The sequence below is a fragment of the Octopus sinensis genome, linkage group LG8, assembly GCF_006345805.1.
Source record: "Octopus sinensis linkage group LG8, ASM634580v1, whole genome shotgun sequence".
Classification (NCBI taxonomy): domain Eukaryota; kingdom Metazoa; phylum Mollusca; class Cephalopoda; order Octopoda; family Octopodidae; genus Octopus; species Octopus sinensis.
The window spans coordinates 70043341-70060537 of NC_043004.1; the positions used below are offsets into that span (position 1 = coordinate 70043341).

General features: G+C 35.9%; 2 protein-coding genes across 3 annotated transcripts in view; one reads left to right on the forward strand and one right to left on the reverse strand.

Moving 5' to 3' along the window:
• The window catches only part of LOC115214947 (kinesin-associated protein 3), a 113554-nt gene extending 111081 nt beyond the window's left edge, over window positions 1–2473 (reverse strand). The window contains exon 1 of the mRNA XM_029784035.2: window positions 2302–2473. Coding sequence (XP_029639895.1) covers window positions 2302–2333 — 32 coding nt within the window. The 5' untranslated portion in view covers window positions 2334–2473. The remainder of the gene's footprint in view (window positions 1–2301) is intronic.
• Window positions 2474–9358: 6885 nt separating this feature from the next.
• LOC115215201 (pre-mRNA-splicing factor CWC25 homolog) overlaps window positions 9359–17197 on the forward strand; it is a 29518-nt gene continuing 21679 nt past the window's right edge. For both annotated transcript variants that reach the window (XM_029784394.2, XM_036505443.1), the window contains exon 1: window positions 9359–9584. The gene's annotated coding sequence lies outside the window, so the exon portion shown is untranslated. The remainder of the gene's footprint in view (window positions 9585–17197) is intronic.

Here is a 17197-nt window from a genome sequence, read left to right on the forward strand (position 1 = left end):
TCGAATTATAATTAGAAAAGCGAAATGTCTGTTTTGATGTTTAGCCCGAGGTCAGTCGTGACACATTAGACAAATCCTATGATCAGCAAAAGCGTTCCACGATATGATCATCCCGTTGTGGTATTTTAAAATCTCTTTTTTCCATTTTAGTTTCAGCCATCTAATAAATATTAGATTATACCTTAGAGTCATACATATTTCACCTGGACAGCCTTACATAATTTTGAAGTAAACCAAACTACTATTCAATAGCATATCGGGCAACCTGTTGGCTAGGTTTTCTCTTTTCAAAGAGATGGATGGATGGATGTGAGTGTGTGTATGCATGCATGCATGTATGTATATGTTTTGGCGAAGCAAATAGGGGAAAAAAGAACTCAAAACATTAGTATATATGTATTTGTTGCTAATATATGAGAGAAGTATCGGTGACTCAAGGGCCGAGGGTTTTGTACTTGCTACCGCACGAAACTGCACGCCCTTGAGTTACTCCATTACTTATACCAAACATTAATAATATATATATATAGTTAATATCTATAATATATATATATATATATAGTTAATATCTATTATATATATATATATATATATATATAGTTAATATCTATAATATATATATATAGTTAATATCTATATATAATATATATATATAGTTAATATCTATAATATATATATATATATATATAGTTAATATCTATAATATATATATATATATATATATATAGAATATCTATAATATATATATATATATAGTTAATATCTATAATATATATATAATATATATATAGTTAATATCTATAATATATATATATATATATAGTTAATATCTATAATATAATAATATATATATATATATATTATATATATATAGTTAAAACCTATAATATATATATAATATATATATATATATATAGTTAATACCTATAATATATATATAATATATATAGTTAATACCTATAATATATATATATATATAGTTAATACCTATAATATATATTATATATATAGTTAATACCTATAATATATATATATATATAGTAAAACCTATAATATATATATATATATAGTTAAAACCTATAATATATATATATATATAGTTAAAACCTATAATATATATATATATATATAGTTAAAACCTATAATATATATATATATATATAGTTATTAAAACTATAATATATATAATATATATATATATATATATATATATATATAGTTAATACCTATAATATAATATATTATAAATATTTACATCTATGACTGGCTCTCTTGCTATGTATATCATTTGCGTTGTGTGTATGTATGTGTATATATTATATATATATATATATTAAGCAAGTGATACACAATATCGATCGAATGACATTTAAAAAACCAAAACAATTTTGCCTGGTTATTTTGTAGCCCCAGGTCGATCTTGATGGAACCGACATGGCTTTGATGAAAAGCGTTCCGTTCCAACCTTAACCATCCCGTCTTATTTATGCATATATCGTGGCTTTCGGGCAACAATGTTATTTAATTTCAATTTCGCGTATCTTATTTTAATTTTTTTTTATATATTTTAAGGAGAAATGCTTGTAGTTACATGGTGATCTGGCTGCTATTTCTTGCAGGTAAAGCTACCGTGTAAAGAGAAACTATTGTCTCGCTGGCTCCGATTCTGTTTGCCGTCAGGTTAGCTTTTTTTTTTTTACACTTTTGAAATAAACAGAAACGCATGTGTATGTATATATATATATATATATATATATATATATATATATATATATATCCGAAAAAGAAGCATGTATATGTATATACACACACGTATGTATATTTGTCTGTCTCTCTCTTTCTATACATATATATCCTCAAACAGTGTATATATATATATATCTTTATATATATATATATATATCTCTTTATATATATATATATATATATATGTGTGTGTGTGTGTGTGTGTGTGTGTGTGTGTGTGTAGTAAGAGGGAGACAGACAAATATACATACGTGTGTGTATATACATATACATGCTTCTTTTTCGGATATCATACATTGACGAAATATATATAGAGAGAGATAGATAGATAGATAGATAGATAGATATACACACACACAAAGAGAGAGATACACTGGTTATTATATGGTAGGAATATTGAGAGAAACTGAAACAGTAACAGAAATACATTTTACATTTATCTCTCTTTTATGTACCCGTACCCGACCAAATTTATAAATCTAGATCGATACATATATATATATATATATATAGGTGTGTATGAATACACGATGGAGTAGTAGAAGACAGCCTTACCGTTTCAAATATCTGGCTTCATCAGCCTGCATCTTGGAACATCCTATAAACTCCAAACTCCAGTCGCCAGCAGCAGCAAATCGTCCAAAATATTGCAAAGACAAAATTCCATGAAAATAAAAAACAAACACAAAAAGATACTAAACGTAGGCTGGTTTCGCTTTCCTTCTTTCTTTTTTCTTTTTTTTTTGTGGTTGTTATTTGCCTTCGATACTGTTTAAAATTTACACAAATAATAAATATAAATATATATTTATATACAAAATATTGTATCTGTTTTCTTTTCTTTTTTTTTTTTTTTCATGTACAAGAAAATACGAAAGTTATGCTAGAAGAAGCGGCAATTTTAGACATTATATCAACCTGAAGAGCTGATACGATAAGAATTACAAGAGGGAGGAAGGGGTGGCTACGAAAAACGATCGGGATGCTTCGGATTTTTCCGTCAAGTTAGTGTACTTTTGTATGCGTGTGTGTGTGTGAGAGAGAGAGAGAGAGAGAGAGAGAGAGAGAGAGGGGGGGGTTAAATATTTGTGTAAACTACATTTGTATATGTAGATCGATAATCGGATGTTATCGGTTATTGTATGAATATGTCCGTCTTGTAGAAGTGGCTTTTTTTTGTGTTAGTGTTGATGTTATTATTTTACTATTAATAAATGAAGAGTATTTTCCATTTTGTTGTATTTTTCCTTTCTCATTAAACAGAAATGAATGTCAGCTGAAATAACGAATAAATTACTGTATACGAGCGACAAAACCTAGCAACAACAAAAGACAAATGTATGTGTGAACGTGTGTGTGTGTGAACGTGTGTGTGTATGTGTGTGCAAGCGCACCTATGTGTGGTCTGCATTCTCCCCCACATACAGACAGAATTTTGTTAGTAAATGCATAATGGAAAATTTTGTCAGTAAATGCTTAAAGGAGAAGCTGAATAAACAGGGATTTTCAGAAAGAGAAATAGACCGGCTAATTCGTACATTACAAGTGCAATCTGTAACTGGAACAGTGAAAATATGCAAGACTTTTCTCAAGTTCCAAATATGAATTTGTTTGTGTTAACTACATCCCAAAGATGGAGCCTGGATCTTTTCTTTTTGAACGGCACTTTCTAACAATTTCTAGGTAACTAAAAAGTTTTAAACTTCGTATACTGGTAGAATGTGTTTATAAAACATCATTTTCTCTTGGCTTTATTGAGAAAATTCTATAGTTTGTAAGATATTTCGTCTGAAATTTCGAGCATTTCGGCAATTTTAACCAATCAATTACCTCCATTGATGTAAACAACATTCCGTGCTGTATGAATATGTCCCTCGTTTAAGAAACAGATTGGGTTTATTTACATTTGTAAATAAAAAAGGATACCCTTCCCCCACCCCTAACCCTAAATTTAAAATAGATTGAAATACAATAGATCGATACTACGGCCATAATTATGGGTGACATTTTCATTTGACACCGCTAGAAAAAAATCCCATTTTCCGTAGCAGTGTCGTATGAAATTGTCACCTATAATTATAACCCTAGTATCGATCTATTGCATTTCAATCTATTTTAGAGTTAGGGTTAGGGGTGGGGGAAGGGTATCTTTACCTGTCTGTTCATTCCAGTAGACTATGTCCACATACAAAAATAATTAAAAAAAACAAATGGCCACAGTCGAAATTACTGAAACAAGTAAAAGAGTATACCACTTGTTATATATCAGCTTTGTATATCACTTGTTAAGGTTATCCATACAGATTTTCTCTAGAAATTATTGCCAGTACTGATTTGTTACGACGTTTTGTATCCGAATACGTCTAATCTAAACAACAAGGCAATCGAAGATGGGGGGAAATGTATAATGGGTATATATGTCATACTTCGGGAATTCTTGCTCTTTCATCAGCACTATATCCAACCTCTTAACCATCCATGAACTCATTGCTTAAATAGCTACGAAATATAATGGTATAACTTTATTGAATATACCAATTTTACATTTTAAACGCATTCCTGAAAGCTGGTACGTACATATTAATTACTTTTAAGGTCACTGTATCCATCTATCTATCTGTAGCGTACGCTTAGTGAAATTCTCTCTCTCTCTCTCTCTCTCTCTCTCTCTCTCTCTCTCTTCTCTCTCTCTCTCTCTCTGACATATATAACATAAATGCGGACGTAGCAGATAACAGCTAGCCTTCGGCCTCTTGGACCCTGTTGTGTCCACTACTCTGATTGGTTGGTATTGGCGCAATTTGTCTCTTGCTCTATTACGCGCCAATGTGCAACCCAAACAATCGCAGCCTTCTGATAAGGTCCCGTGACACAGTCTTCTAAATCTCCGTTGGAGCTTCCTAGCTCCTATAAAAGCTAGTTACAACAACCGTATTTTGTCTTTGGTTCTAGACCTTCTAAGGTCTAACCACTGAGCACACAGCCAGTTCCAGCGACAACCAAACCAGCAGCCCACATGGAGACTCAACTTCGTCTAGCAGCATTCAGGATCTCCATCTCCGTCGCCTTCTTCTTAACGATGCCAACAACATCTCTACGTACACAGCAACAATTGCTCAGGTTCAACTCCTCACTGTTTGTGAATTACCTCACTACTTGCGAGATCTTCCTGTATCAAGTAACCGGCTCAGCATATTAGCCACAACTTCTTGTTACACCACTTCAACTATTGTGTACCTTACTACGAACTGGTATTTATCTTCATTGTGTCTGAACTTCTAGCGTCCTATTGTAGACTCTTTCAATGCTCTGTATTTTATCTCACACGCATACACCCTTGTTTGTACACACGTACACATTATGTATGCATGACAGCCTGACTATTATTATTATTATTATTGTTATTATATATGTACTTATGTCACATACACAGACACACACATGTTAACACCTAAATAAAACCTTTCTCTTAACATTCTATGGTTGTGTCGTTTCTTTTCCTTCTGGCACTCATTCTCATTTATCCTTTTTTCTTTTATTGTAAAGCGACCGTGCGGTGTATTAAAGGAGTCATTCATTCGTCACATCTCCTTTCGCACGGTCGTTCTACATATCTATATGTGCACACATAAACACTTCATACATATATGCTTTCTATTTTCCTTATATATAGTAATATTAATATATGCTGGGTACAAAGTCTATGAGCAACGAGAATCCACTACAACATTGAATGACTATAATTTGTTTACAAGGTTTAGAATATCAATTGTAGTGCGACGTGCAGCTAGTTACACCTTTGATAGACGGTAGTCATTACGCAATATGTCAATTATATCAGCTCCCTGATGTGACGATGTGTAGAAACAATTGTAGTGATATGGAATAACGAATGTCTTATACAGTAATCCCTCGACTATCACGGGGGTTACGTTCCAAAGCTCCCCAGCGATAGGTGAAAAACCGCGTAGTAGAAACAGTACTGTACTACTCTTTTACTTGTTTCTGTCATTTGACTGCGGCCATGCTGGAGCACCACCTTTAATCGAGCAACTCGACCCCGGGACTTATTCTTTGTAAGCCCAGTACTTTTTCTATCGGTCTCTTTTGCCGAACCGCTAAGTAACGGGGACATAAACACACCAGCATCGATTGTCAAGCAATGCTAGGGGGAAAACACAGACACACAAACACGCATAATATACACATATATGACGGGCTTCTTTCAGTTTCCGTCTACCAAATCCACTCACAAGGCATTAGTCGGTCCGGGTCTATAGCAGAAGACACTTGCCCAAGGTACCGCGCAGTGGGACTGAACCCGAAACCATGTGGTTGGTTAGCAAGCTACTTACCACACAGACACTCCTGCGCCTGTATATTTTTTCATTGTTTTTATAATTTGTAAATATTTATTTTATTATAAATGCAAAACAACACCACGGAGAAATCGACGTAAGCTTAAATAGTAAACAGCGATAGGCAAACCGCGATATGGCGAGAGACTGCTGTGTACTTGTATACTGATGAAAAGCAAGGATTGAAATATCTACAAAAATGCTCCCTTTCCTAGTGATTTGTTTTCTCATAATTTTCAGAAACAGGTATTATTTTTCTGGAAATTTTCTACAAATACTTTTCAGATAGGCGCAGGAGTGGCTGTGTGGTAAGTAGCTTGTTTACCAACCACATGGTTCCAGGTTCAGTCCCACTGTGTGACACCTTGGGCAAGTGTCTTCTACTATAGCCTCGGGCCGACCAATGCCTTGTGAGTGGATTTGGTAGACGGAAACTGAAAGAAGCCTGTCGTATATATGTATGTGTGTGTGTTTGTATGTCTGTGTTTGTCCCCCTAGCATTGCTTGACAACCGATGCTGGTGTGTTTATGTCCCCGTTACTTAGCGGTTCGGCAAAAGAGACTGATAGAATAAGTACTGGGCTTACAAAGAATAAGTCCCGGGGTCGATTTGCTCAACTAAAGGCGGTGCTCCAGCATGGCCGCAGTCAAATGACTGAAACAAGTAAAAGAGTAAAGAGTAAAAGAGATGTTGTAGATTAAGATTATATCGGAATTTGATAATCCCCTTGTCTCTCTTTGTTTGTCCCCTCTATGTTTAGCTCCCTGTGGGCAATAAAAAAATAAATATGTAAAAAAAAGCACAAAAATACTGGTAGGTGCGCATACATGAATACTGACACACATAAAACTTTCGTTAGCTATTTTATACAGTTTCTGAGCTCCTTTAATATGTTAAGTTACTTTCGTTTTGTACCATAGATCACCAACCAAGTTAGCCAAGAATATCACCAAGGAAAAAGCAAAAAATTATAAAACAAAAGTTATAGGCGCAGGAGTGGCTGTGTGGTAAGTAGCTTGCTAACCAACCACATGGTTCCGGGTTCAGTCCCACTGCGTGGCACCTTGGGCAAGTGTCTTCTACTATAGCCCCGGGCCGACCAATGCCTTGTGAGTGGATTTGGTAGACGGAAACTGAAAGAAGCCTGTCGTATATATGTATATATATATATGCGTGTGTGTGTTTGTGTGTCTGTGTTTGTCCCCTAGCATTGCTTGACAACCGATGCTGGTGTGTTTATGTCCCCGTTACTTAGCGGTTCGGCAAAAGAGACCGATAGAATAAGTACTGGGCTTACAAAGAATAAGTCCCGGGGTCGATTTGCTCGACTAAAAAAAGGCGGTGCTCCAGCATGGCCACAGTCAAATGACTGAAACAAGTAAAAGAGTAAAGAGTAAAGATACGCAACTCTTTCAGTTCAAGGGAGATAATAGACTAATATATCTAGCTCAATCTGAAGTTGTTTGCCAAAGTGAAATAATTCTAGAGTTCTGCCAGATGGGCTGGAATGTATCCAGGACCCCAAAGCAGTGATGTTAGACCGAGAAGTGTGGCAGGGGAACTTTGTGGCTGCGACCGGGTTGGAACCCGGTTATAAAGAAAAAAAAAAGACAGAATAAAAAAGATAGTAAATTTTTAAAATGTAATAAAAAATATGTAGTTGATTCCTTTGTGCAGGCAAAAATATATATAGAAAAAAAGTTACAACGGGCGTTAGGGCTAGGTTTTAGGGTTAAGGTTTAGGATAGAGTTAGATCTAGAATTAGGGTTTGGGGGATTAATATTAAGTTTTAGGGTTAAGATTTAATACTAGAGCAAGAGTTAAGGGCTAGATTCTGCAGATGATAGAATTCGAGGTTAGAATTAGGTTTAGAGTTTAGTGGTTAGAATTAAAGTTAGGGTTTGAATTAGCGTAGGAGTTTAAGGTCACTGTGGGTAAGGGTTAGAGTTACGATTATGTCGATGAAATTTAATGTAATAACTATTTCGTTGCCATTTGCGACCTCATGAATTATTAAAAAAAAATTTCTATCTCATGGTTTTTCTTTCTTCTTTTCCTTGTTCTTCTTTTTCCATTTTTCTCCTAGTTTTGGATTTATATTTTTCATGTGGTTTTATATTATATATGTATGATACATACGTGTTATATTCTAATAAAATGCTGTAAATGCTTTTGTATAATAAATTCGGAATTTTGTGAAAATGGGGTTTAACTACCAGTTCATTATGTTGAATGTTTTAAACATCAAACGTTGCACTATTTGTTTTTCCAAATGTCCGCTTGTTATTTTTCAAAGCGCCCCAACCGTGACTATCCCATCCATTTTATTATAATTATTTTGTTTTCGTGAAAGCAGCTAGCCGACAGAACCAATATTGCGCCGGACAAAATGCTTAGTAGGATTTCTTCCGGCTTTTTACAGCCTGAGTTCAATTGACGCGGAGGTCGCCTTTGTCTCTCAACCTTTCGGATCAATAAAAGAAAGACCAGTTGAACACTGCGTTCGATGTAATTGCCTTCTCAACATGAAAATTTCTGGCCTTGGGGGCTTACGTTTCCTAGTAACTTTCTTTTCTTTTTTCTTTCTTTTTTTTTTTTTGTAAATAAGGATAGATATATTTTTGCCTACGCAAATGAATCAATTTCTATTGGCGATCTCGGAGTCTGAGCTCAGAAAATACAGCTCAAACTCAGAGAAATTCAATGGAAATTATAATTCAACAGACACAAAGCCTGAAATTTTGGGAGTGGAAGCAGTCGTTTAATTCAACTCCAGTGCTCAACTGACTTATTTCATCGACCCCAAGAGCAAATGAAAAGTCGACCTCGACGGAATTTGGAAAGAAATGCAGGTAAGCATTTTGCCCAGCGCACTAACGATTCTGCCAGATCACCCCTTGATTTTGATTTTTGATTTTTTTCCAGTTTCAGCTAATGAGCTGTGGCCATGCTGGGGCAAAGAATTATATATTTCTTTACTACCCACAAGGGGCTAAACATAGAGGGGACAAACAAGGACAGACAAAGGGATTAAGTCGATTACATCGACCCCAGTGCGAAACTGGTACTTAATTTATCGACCCCGAAAGGATGAAAGGCAAAGTCGACCTCGGCGGAATTTGAACTCAGAACGTAACGGCAGACGAAATACGGCTACGCATTTCGCCCGGTGTGCTACCGTTTCTACCAGCTCACCACCTTAAAGAATTATAATAGAGCAGAGAGACCGGGAAATCAGTCGCTAAGTTGGAAGTCGAATCCAAGAGCAAACAACTCCTCGCTGTCTTGGCAACGACGGATCTCGCGAGATTCCCGCCACATCGTCTCCATTGTTTTTTGGGGTTGGTCGAAAGTTTCCCTCATTTCGGGGCAGATTTTTATGTTTTATTTCATGTTTTGTGGGGAAACAGTAAAAAGACCAACTTTTATGGGACGTTCTCAAAGATAATTCATCTACTGAGTAAATTTTGAATAGCAGGTAAGATTAAAAAGCATTTTTTAATTAAAGCCTAGCTCCGTGTTTTATTGTTTGTGTAGTTTGATGGAAAGAGGAAAGAAAACAAGTTAAGGGGTCCCCACTGCCAATTAGTGTGCTTAATTAGCGTCTAATTAAGAAGCTAGGAGAATATACTATTTTCAAATTATTTCATTGTTTGTAAATTCCCACACTTTGTCTTTGTATATCTCCTCATCCGTCGCAAATAAAAGAAAATAATTAATATTTCTGAGCTTTTCTATTTTTTTTTTGTAAGGCATAATTAATGTGTAATCGATTGTTGATTGGTGAAAGTGAAAGTTGTGCACCAAAGCTCGACGATTGTCAGCATGTAAGGAATGCACCAAATCGCAATATCTAGTGTGGCCTTTCTTTTCTCTAACACGAGTATGTTTTGAGAGAGACATGACTGCTATTTCTTGAAGGTCGTGCGTCGGCGTGTAGGCTTCCCTCGTTGCTTCTGAGTAGTAAACAGTTGGTGTTTTGCGCCTATCTGAATAGATCCAGTCAGCCCCTTCGACGCATCGATCTAAAATCATCAAGAAGCATGAAGCCAATGAAAGAGTTTTCATATAGTCACTCGACATGCTAGAAATAGCAGTCAGATCTTCCTTATTTTATACCCAACTGCCTCGAGGAAAGAAAAGAGACGCATTAGATAATCTAATCCCGATGGTCATACCCAGATAGAATGTCTTTTGATCATATGTTTGTTTAATCCGCATTGACTTGGAAACTGAAAGAACAACCGTGTATTTAATCTAGATCCTTTCTGATCTTAATCCGTCTGTGAGAAATATTAAAGGATGATCTTGGATTATAGCGTGTCACTTTCACTTTGTCGAACTGTAGTTGGGTTCAGTTTGTTTTTGGTACCTGTAGAATTTTTGTTTTCGTGCCAGCTTGTTTGTCTAGGACATAGTTTTGGGGGCAATTATTGTACACATAAGCTGGGCAAAGTGAAACCCAATGCCAAATCGAAAGTAGGCTTTCACTTACACGCAGCACTTTTCGGCATTCCCAGTTTATATGTACAGTAATCGAAAGAGCGGCAGTAATTGTTATTTGTGCTATTGTTGCGGTTGATTTTTCCTGCTGTCTGAGATTCTGAAGAATTCTTGTTGTTAGATTTGGTTATGACTTCTGATGATCGCATAAGAAGCTCCATAATAAGGTAAAAAAAAAGAAGTCATCACGTTGAATGCCTCGTCCGATCACCAAAGTTAAGCAACGTTGAGCTTAGTACTTAGGTGCCCCCTTGAGAAACCTCGGTGCTCTAAGCATCTTGCTTTCAAATTTTTGCACAAGGCCAGCAATTTCTGGTACTTACTTTATCGATTCCGAAAGGAGGAAAGGGCACAGACGACGGATATTTTCGCTTTGACCGGCAGATTTTTAAAATAATTTCTTTGTAACTAAACACTTTTAAACTTCTTTTTCTCTTAGCTTTCTTGAAAAAATTCTGTGGTTTGTAAGCTATTTGTTGTTTAATTTCTTGCATTTCGGCAATTTCAACCAATCAATGACGACTATTGAGGTGAATACAATTTCTCTGGATCTTTGTCAACAACAATTATTTGCGGTGTCATATGAAATTGTCCCTGTTATTTATGACATATTTCATATCAGTTACGTTCGTATGAATAAAAGATTATCGTTATTAAACTTTTATTAATAAACACATATTCTAAGTTCACAACATATGCAGTTTTAATTTCCCTCTCTGTTGCACAAATACACACATTACATATTATATATTCATTTAAGAAACAGATTGGGTTTATTTACATTTCTGAAGAAAAAAAGATATCCTTCCCCCCACCCCTATCCCTAACCTTAACCCTAACCCTACCCTAACCCTAACTCTAACCCTAGCCCAACCCTAACGCTAACCCTAACCCTAACTCTAGCCCTAACTAACTCTAACCCTAACACAAATCGAAATGCAATAGATCGATACTAGGGTCATAATTATAGGTGGACACTAAAGAGGGAATGGCTTTGTTATCCAGCTCTGTTTATGAGAGACCCCTCAGTTTATGGCCACATGGTATCCTTTTTCTCATAAATAACAGGAACAAATTCATATGACGCCGCAAATAATTGTTGTTGACAAAGATTTGGAGAAATTGTATTCATCTCATTAGACATCATTGATTGGTTGAAATTGCCGAAATGCAAGAAATTAAACAACAAATAGCTTACAAACTACAGAATTTTTTCAAGAAAGCCAAAAGAAAAAGGTGTTTCATAAACACATTCTACCAGTATACAAAGTTTAAAAGTGTTTAGTTACAAAGAAATTATTTTAAAAATCTGCCGGTCAAAGCGAAAAGATCCCAGACGACCTCGGTGGTGTCTGAACTCAGAACATAAAGGTGGACGAAATGGCGCGGTGATGTTTCTGTCAGCTTGCTGCCTAACTCTTTCAAATGTTATAATACTAATACAAATACTAACCACACTAGAGTGCAATATCATTGCATAACAATGTTTACACCAATCACACAAGATTCCAATATCATAACAATGCTTGAATTCCATCATCCATTATTGTGACACATGTCATAATTGTAGCATCCACTGTGGTCACAAACTGTTGGCCAATTTAGTAACTTTCACAGGCGTAGCAGTGGCTGTGTGGTAAGTAGCTTGCTTACGAACCACATGGGTCCGGGTTCAGTCCCACTGTGTGGCACCTTGGGCAAGTGTCTTCTACTTTAGCCTCTGGCCGACCAAAGCCTTGTGAGTGGATTTGGTAGACGGAAACTGAAAGAAGCCCGTCGTACATATATATATATATATATATATATATATATATGTGTATATGTACGTGTGTATATATGTTTGTGTGTCTGTGTTTGTCCCCCAACATCGCTTGACAACCGATGGTGGTGTGTTTACGTCCCTGTAACTTAGCAGTTCGGCAAAAAAGACTGATAGATTAAGTACTAGGCTTACAAAGAATAAGTCCTGGGGTCGATTTGCTCGACTAAAGGCAGTGCTCCAGCATGGCCACAGTCAAATGACTGAAACAAGTAAAAGAGTAAAGAGTGATCACAATATTTCAGTGTTATAACATTATATTTTCTGCTAGAAATAGCTGTCAAATCTCCTTTATCATCATTGTCATCACCATCATCATCATTATTATTTTAATGTCCATTTTTCCATGCCTGCATGAGATGGATTTTCTGTGATTGGTTGTGCTTCTTGTCAGCAAGCCTCACCTGTTTCCAGATACAGATAAGGGAATATTCTCTCACAATCAAACTTGTTTTCCCTTAAGATTGGAAACAAAGGACACCACTTGCATGATGGTGGCACTCGTTTACAATTATCACATGTATTCAAGGCAAGGAGACAGCAACAAAAACACATGTATACATATATATACAAATATGACGGGCTTCTTTCCGTTTCTGTCTACCAAATCTACTCACAAAGCTTTGGTTGGCCTGAGGCTATAGTAGAAGACACTTGTCCAAGGTGCCATGCAGTGTTAAGACAAGGAGACACAAATGAATATATTATCAAGGCATTGTTTTACAGCTTGATGCAAAACACCTAGTCACCTCTTGTGCAGCACTGATGCAATGTGGAACACCATTGAGTGCAAGGTATGATTTATTTGTTTAACATTTAAACCAGGCTTATCGAACCCAAATATTCTACTTGTTTTAATGTTCAAACTGGTCGCATCCAGCCTCTCACACATCTCCTACAATGTCATTCTTAAAAAATAAACATTCACATCATCAAAATATCAAAGTTATGTGATAATACATGATTAGTTCAAAACAATGTGAATAAATAAGCTTGTTTGTGTGTTGTGTTCTTGCACAAGACACTTTATTTCATGTTGCTGCAGTTCACTCATCTGTAGAAATGAGTTGTGACATCTCTGGTGCCAAGCTGTATTGGGCCTTTGCCTATCCCCTGGATGACATCGGTGGTGTGGAGAGGGGAAGCTGGTATGCATGGGCGACTGCTGGTCTTCCATAAACCACTTTGCCTGGACTTGTGCATTGGAGAGGAACATTTTGGGTGCAGTCTCATGGTCCTTCATGACTGAAGGGGGTCTTTATCCTTTTACTTTTGACAGAAAAATCTGAAAGGTAAAAAGTTAAAAAACTGATTGGAACTGTCCAGTGTATAAGTGGTAGAAGCAGAGCTTTGCATAAAAAGATGACTTTCTGTGCCAAAGGATTTGTGATGTTTTGAGCTGGGTTATTTATAAGGGTATGAATGGAGTTTTGTCTTCTGCTTTAATTTCTCATGTTACCCTTTTTTATTCTGCTGCTCCTAGTGCCAGTGGTGGTTGGGGGCTTTGACTTGTCTTTCTTTCATCATTCATTCATTCCTTTCAGAAAACAATAAGACAATACCTACGATATACTGGGGAAGCCTGATTCAATCACCTTATAGTTGTTCCTCTTAACAGACCATCTTGTATTTATATTTTGCTGTTATATGTTCTATTTTTTTTAATTATCATTGTGTCTCTTGTATTTTTATGTTCAATTAACATGTTTTAAATATTTATTACCATAATAATAATAATAATAATAGTAATAATAATAATAATAACGATTATAATAATAATATTGTTATTATTTCAAAATGAAGTATAGGTCTCTAGGTTGGGGATCAGTTTACTGTTTTGATTTTTTTTCAGAGTGCCCAGCTATGTGTGACCAAAGCCCTTACAGTATAGAGGAGAGACTGATAGCCTCTGTTTGGATGCATGAGCGTGTACGAAACCGACAGAAAGTTCCAGAGATAAGACGAGCGTTTGAGCAGCGCTTTGGGAAGCAGGCTCCCACTCCTCGGATTTTACGTGAGTGGGAAAAGAAAGTTTTTGAGACCGGCAGTGTTCTGGATGCTTCTCGCTGTGGGCGGCCGGCGACATCTACTGAGCACATTGTGGCTGTGGAACAGTCAATCTTGAACTCACCAACGCAATCGACACGAAAGCGCTCAGCTGAGCTGCAAATACCTAGAAGTACTTTACAAAAAGTAATGAAACTTAATTTACAGCGTAAAGCATTGAACATGAACAAAACAACAGACACCTCTGTTCATGAAACAGAAGCTCTTGCTAATAACAATAACAATAATAATAATAATAATATTAATAATGATAATAATGACGATGATGTTCAATAATAAAAAGGATGAAGCCATGTTTCTATTTGCTCTCAATTTTTTTGTTTTTGAAATATTTAAGCTTATGTCATACAGTTACATTTGGAAGAGACAAACAAAGAAATTCTCTTTGACCTGTCAGATGTATACATACACATACATGTATGTATATTTGTGTGTGTGTATGTACATGTACGTGAGTGCTTGATTGGTTAATTGCAATTTTAAATTTCAGGAGAAAACTTGAAGGGAAAGATACATGAGAATACTCACTAATAAGAATTGTGTAAAAACTATACAGTACTTTTGTTGTTGAATCAATTGATAGAGGTTGCTGCTGCTGCTGCTTTAATTATGAAGTAATTACCATTTTCATCACCGTCATAAACATCATCAGTGCCTCTACTACCATCGTCATCATTACCTGTCAATTGTAGGAAATTGATTGATTTTATAGACATAGGCATGGCTGTGTGGTAGAGAAGTTTGCACCTTGCGCAAGGATTTTTTTTACTGTAATCCCAGGTTGACCAATGCACTGTGAGTGAATTAGGTGGAGAGGAAACTGTACGAAATCCATCATATATTCTTTTACTTGTTTCAGTCATTTGATTGCGGCCATGCTCGAGTACCACCTTAAAGGGATTTTAGTCAAAGAAATGCCCCCCCCCCCCCCCGCCAGGACTTATTCTCTGTAAGCCCAGTACTCATTCTATCAGTCTCTTTGGCTGAACCACTAAGTTATGGAGACAAAAACACACCAACATCAGTTGTCAAGCAATGGTAGGAGGGAACAAACGCAGACACGCACATTAATACACACACACACACACACACATATATATATACACACACACATACAATAGGTTTCTTTCAGTTTCCATCTACCAGATCCACCCACAATGCTTTGGTTGGCCTGAGGCTATAGTAAAGTGGTTTGCAACCTTTTCACTACCACAGACCCCTTTTATATAAATAAGTTTTCCCATGGACCCCAGGATATTGAAAGGTCTTATTTCTTTATTACCCACACCTATACCCATACAAACTTGGGTTACTTACCCTTATCTGGTTATTGTGCCATTGTAAATGTGTTAAAAAAATTTGAGCCTACTGATAAAAAAAAAGGTAAGTCGACCCCAATGATGTAATTAGCATGATAATTAATGTCTTATCATTCCTATGTAATTTTAATTATGTTAATCACTTTGTTTCTTTCTTTCTAGAAAGTGGTTTTTATGAATTTTTTGTTTTAACTTGTTGAGTGCCCTTAACCTTTGCAGGCCCTCCAAGACTAGTGAGCTTGATGTTGTTAATGTTTTGTTTGAACTGTTGCAGGTCAACCCTTACAAGAAAGACAGGCAGGGAAGTGATTCCAGAGGCATAATGTTGTAGGGTAGGAAGATGATGGAAATAGTGTTTTTAATGCAGGGACACAGCAATGTTGATGCAATGGTGGAGAGTTGAATGGGTTAAAGGTGCTTGAATGGGGGAGATATGAGATGAGCTAGTGTAACAGCAATAGGAAAGACAAAGAGGGGAGACAGTGTAGTTGAGGGCCAGAGGCTGGACTGTGTCTATTAGTGATGAAGGCCAACCTGTTGAGTGACTTTGTTAGGAAGCAGTCCAAGATGTTAATGTGCATAATGGCAGAACCATCCCAAATATGGGAACACAATGACCAATTTTTGTTTTGTTTTTGTTTTACGACTGTCTTCCTTTAGTCTGCCTGTATTTCAGGCAGGGCTTCACTAATTGCCAACACAGACCATCATTAGTCTTTTTTTTACTCTCTAGACAGAGGAAGAAAAGCGGTACCATTGACCCTTTAAAGGCCTGTGAGACTAAACATATTCTTTTTATGTCATTCCTTTCCCTGTTTCCATTTCAGAAAAAAAAAAAAAATTCTAACTTTTATTAAAAATAATTGTATCTAGTGATGTACGAGCATTTATAAAATTTTGGAAACAGAACTTCTAAAAAGAATCTTTTTTTTTATTGGCATAGCTGTGGGTTAAGAAATTTGTTTTGCAATCAAATGATTTTGGGTTCAGTCTCACTATATGGCACCTTGGGTAGTTGTGTCTTCTGCTCTAGTCCTGGGCAGGCCAGTGCCTTGAGAATGAATTTGGTAGTTGGAAACTGTCAGAAGCCCATATATATATATATATATAATGGGCTCAACCAAAGCCTTATGAGTGGATTTGGTAGACGAAAACGGAAAGAAGCCTGTTGTATATATATAATATATATATATATATATATATATATATATATATATATATATATATGTGTGTGTGTGTGTGTATATATATATATATATATATATAAGTTTGTGTTTACGTCCCTGTAACTTAGTGGTTCGGCAAAAGAGAATGATAAAATAAGTTCTAGGCTTACAAAGAATAAGTCTTGGGGTCAGTTTGCATGAGTGCAATCAAATGACT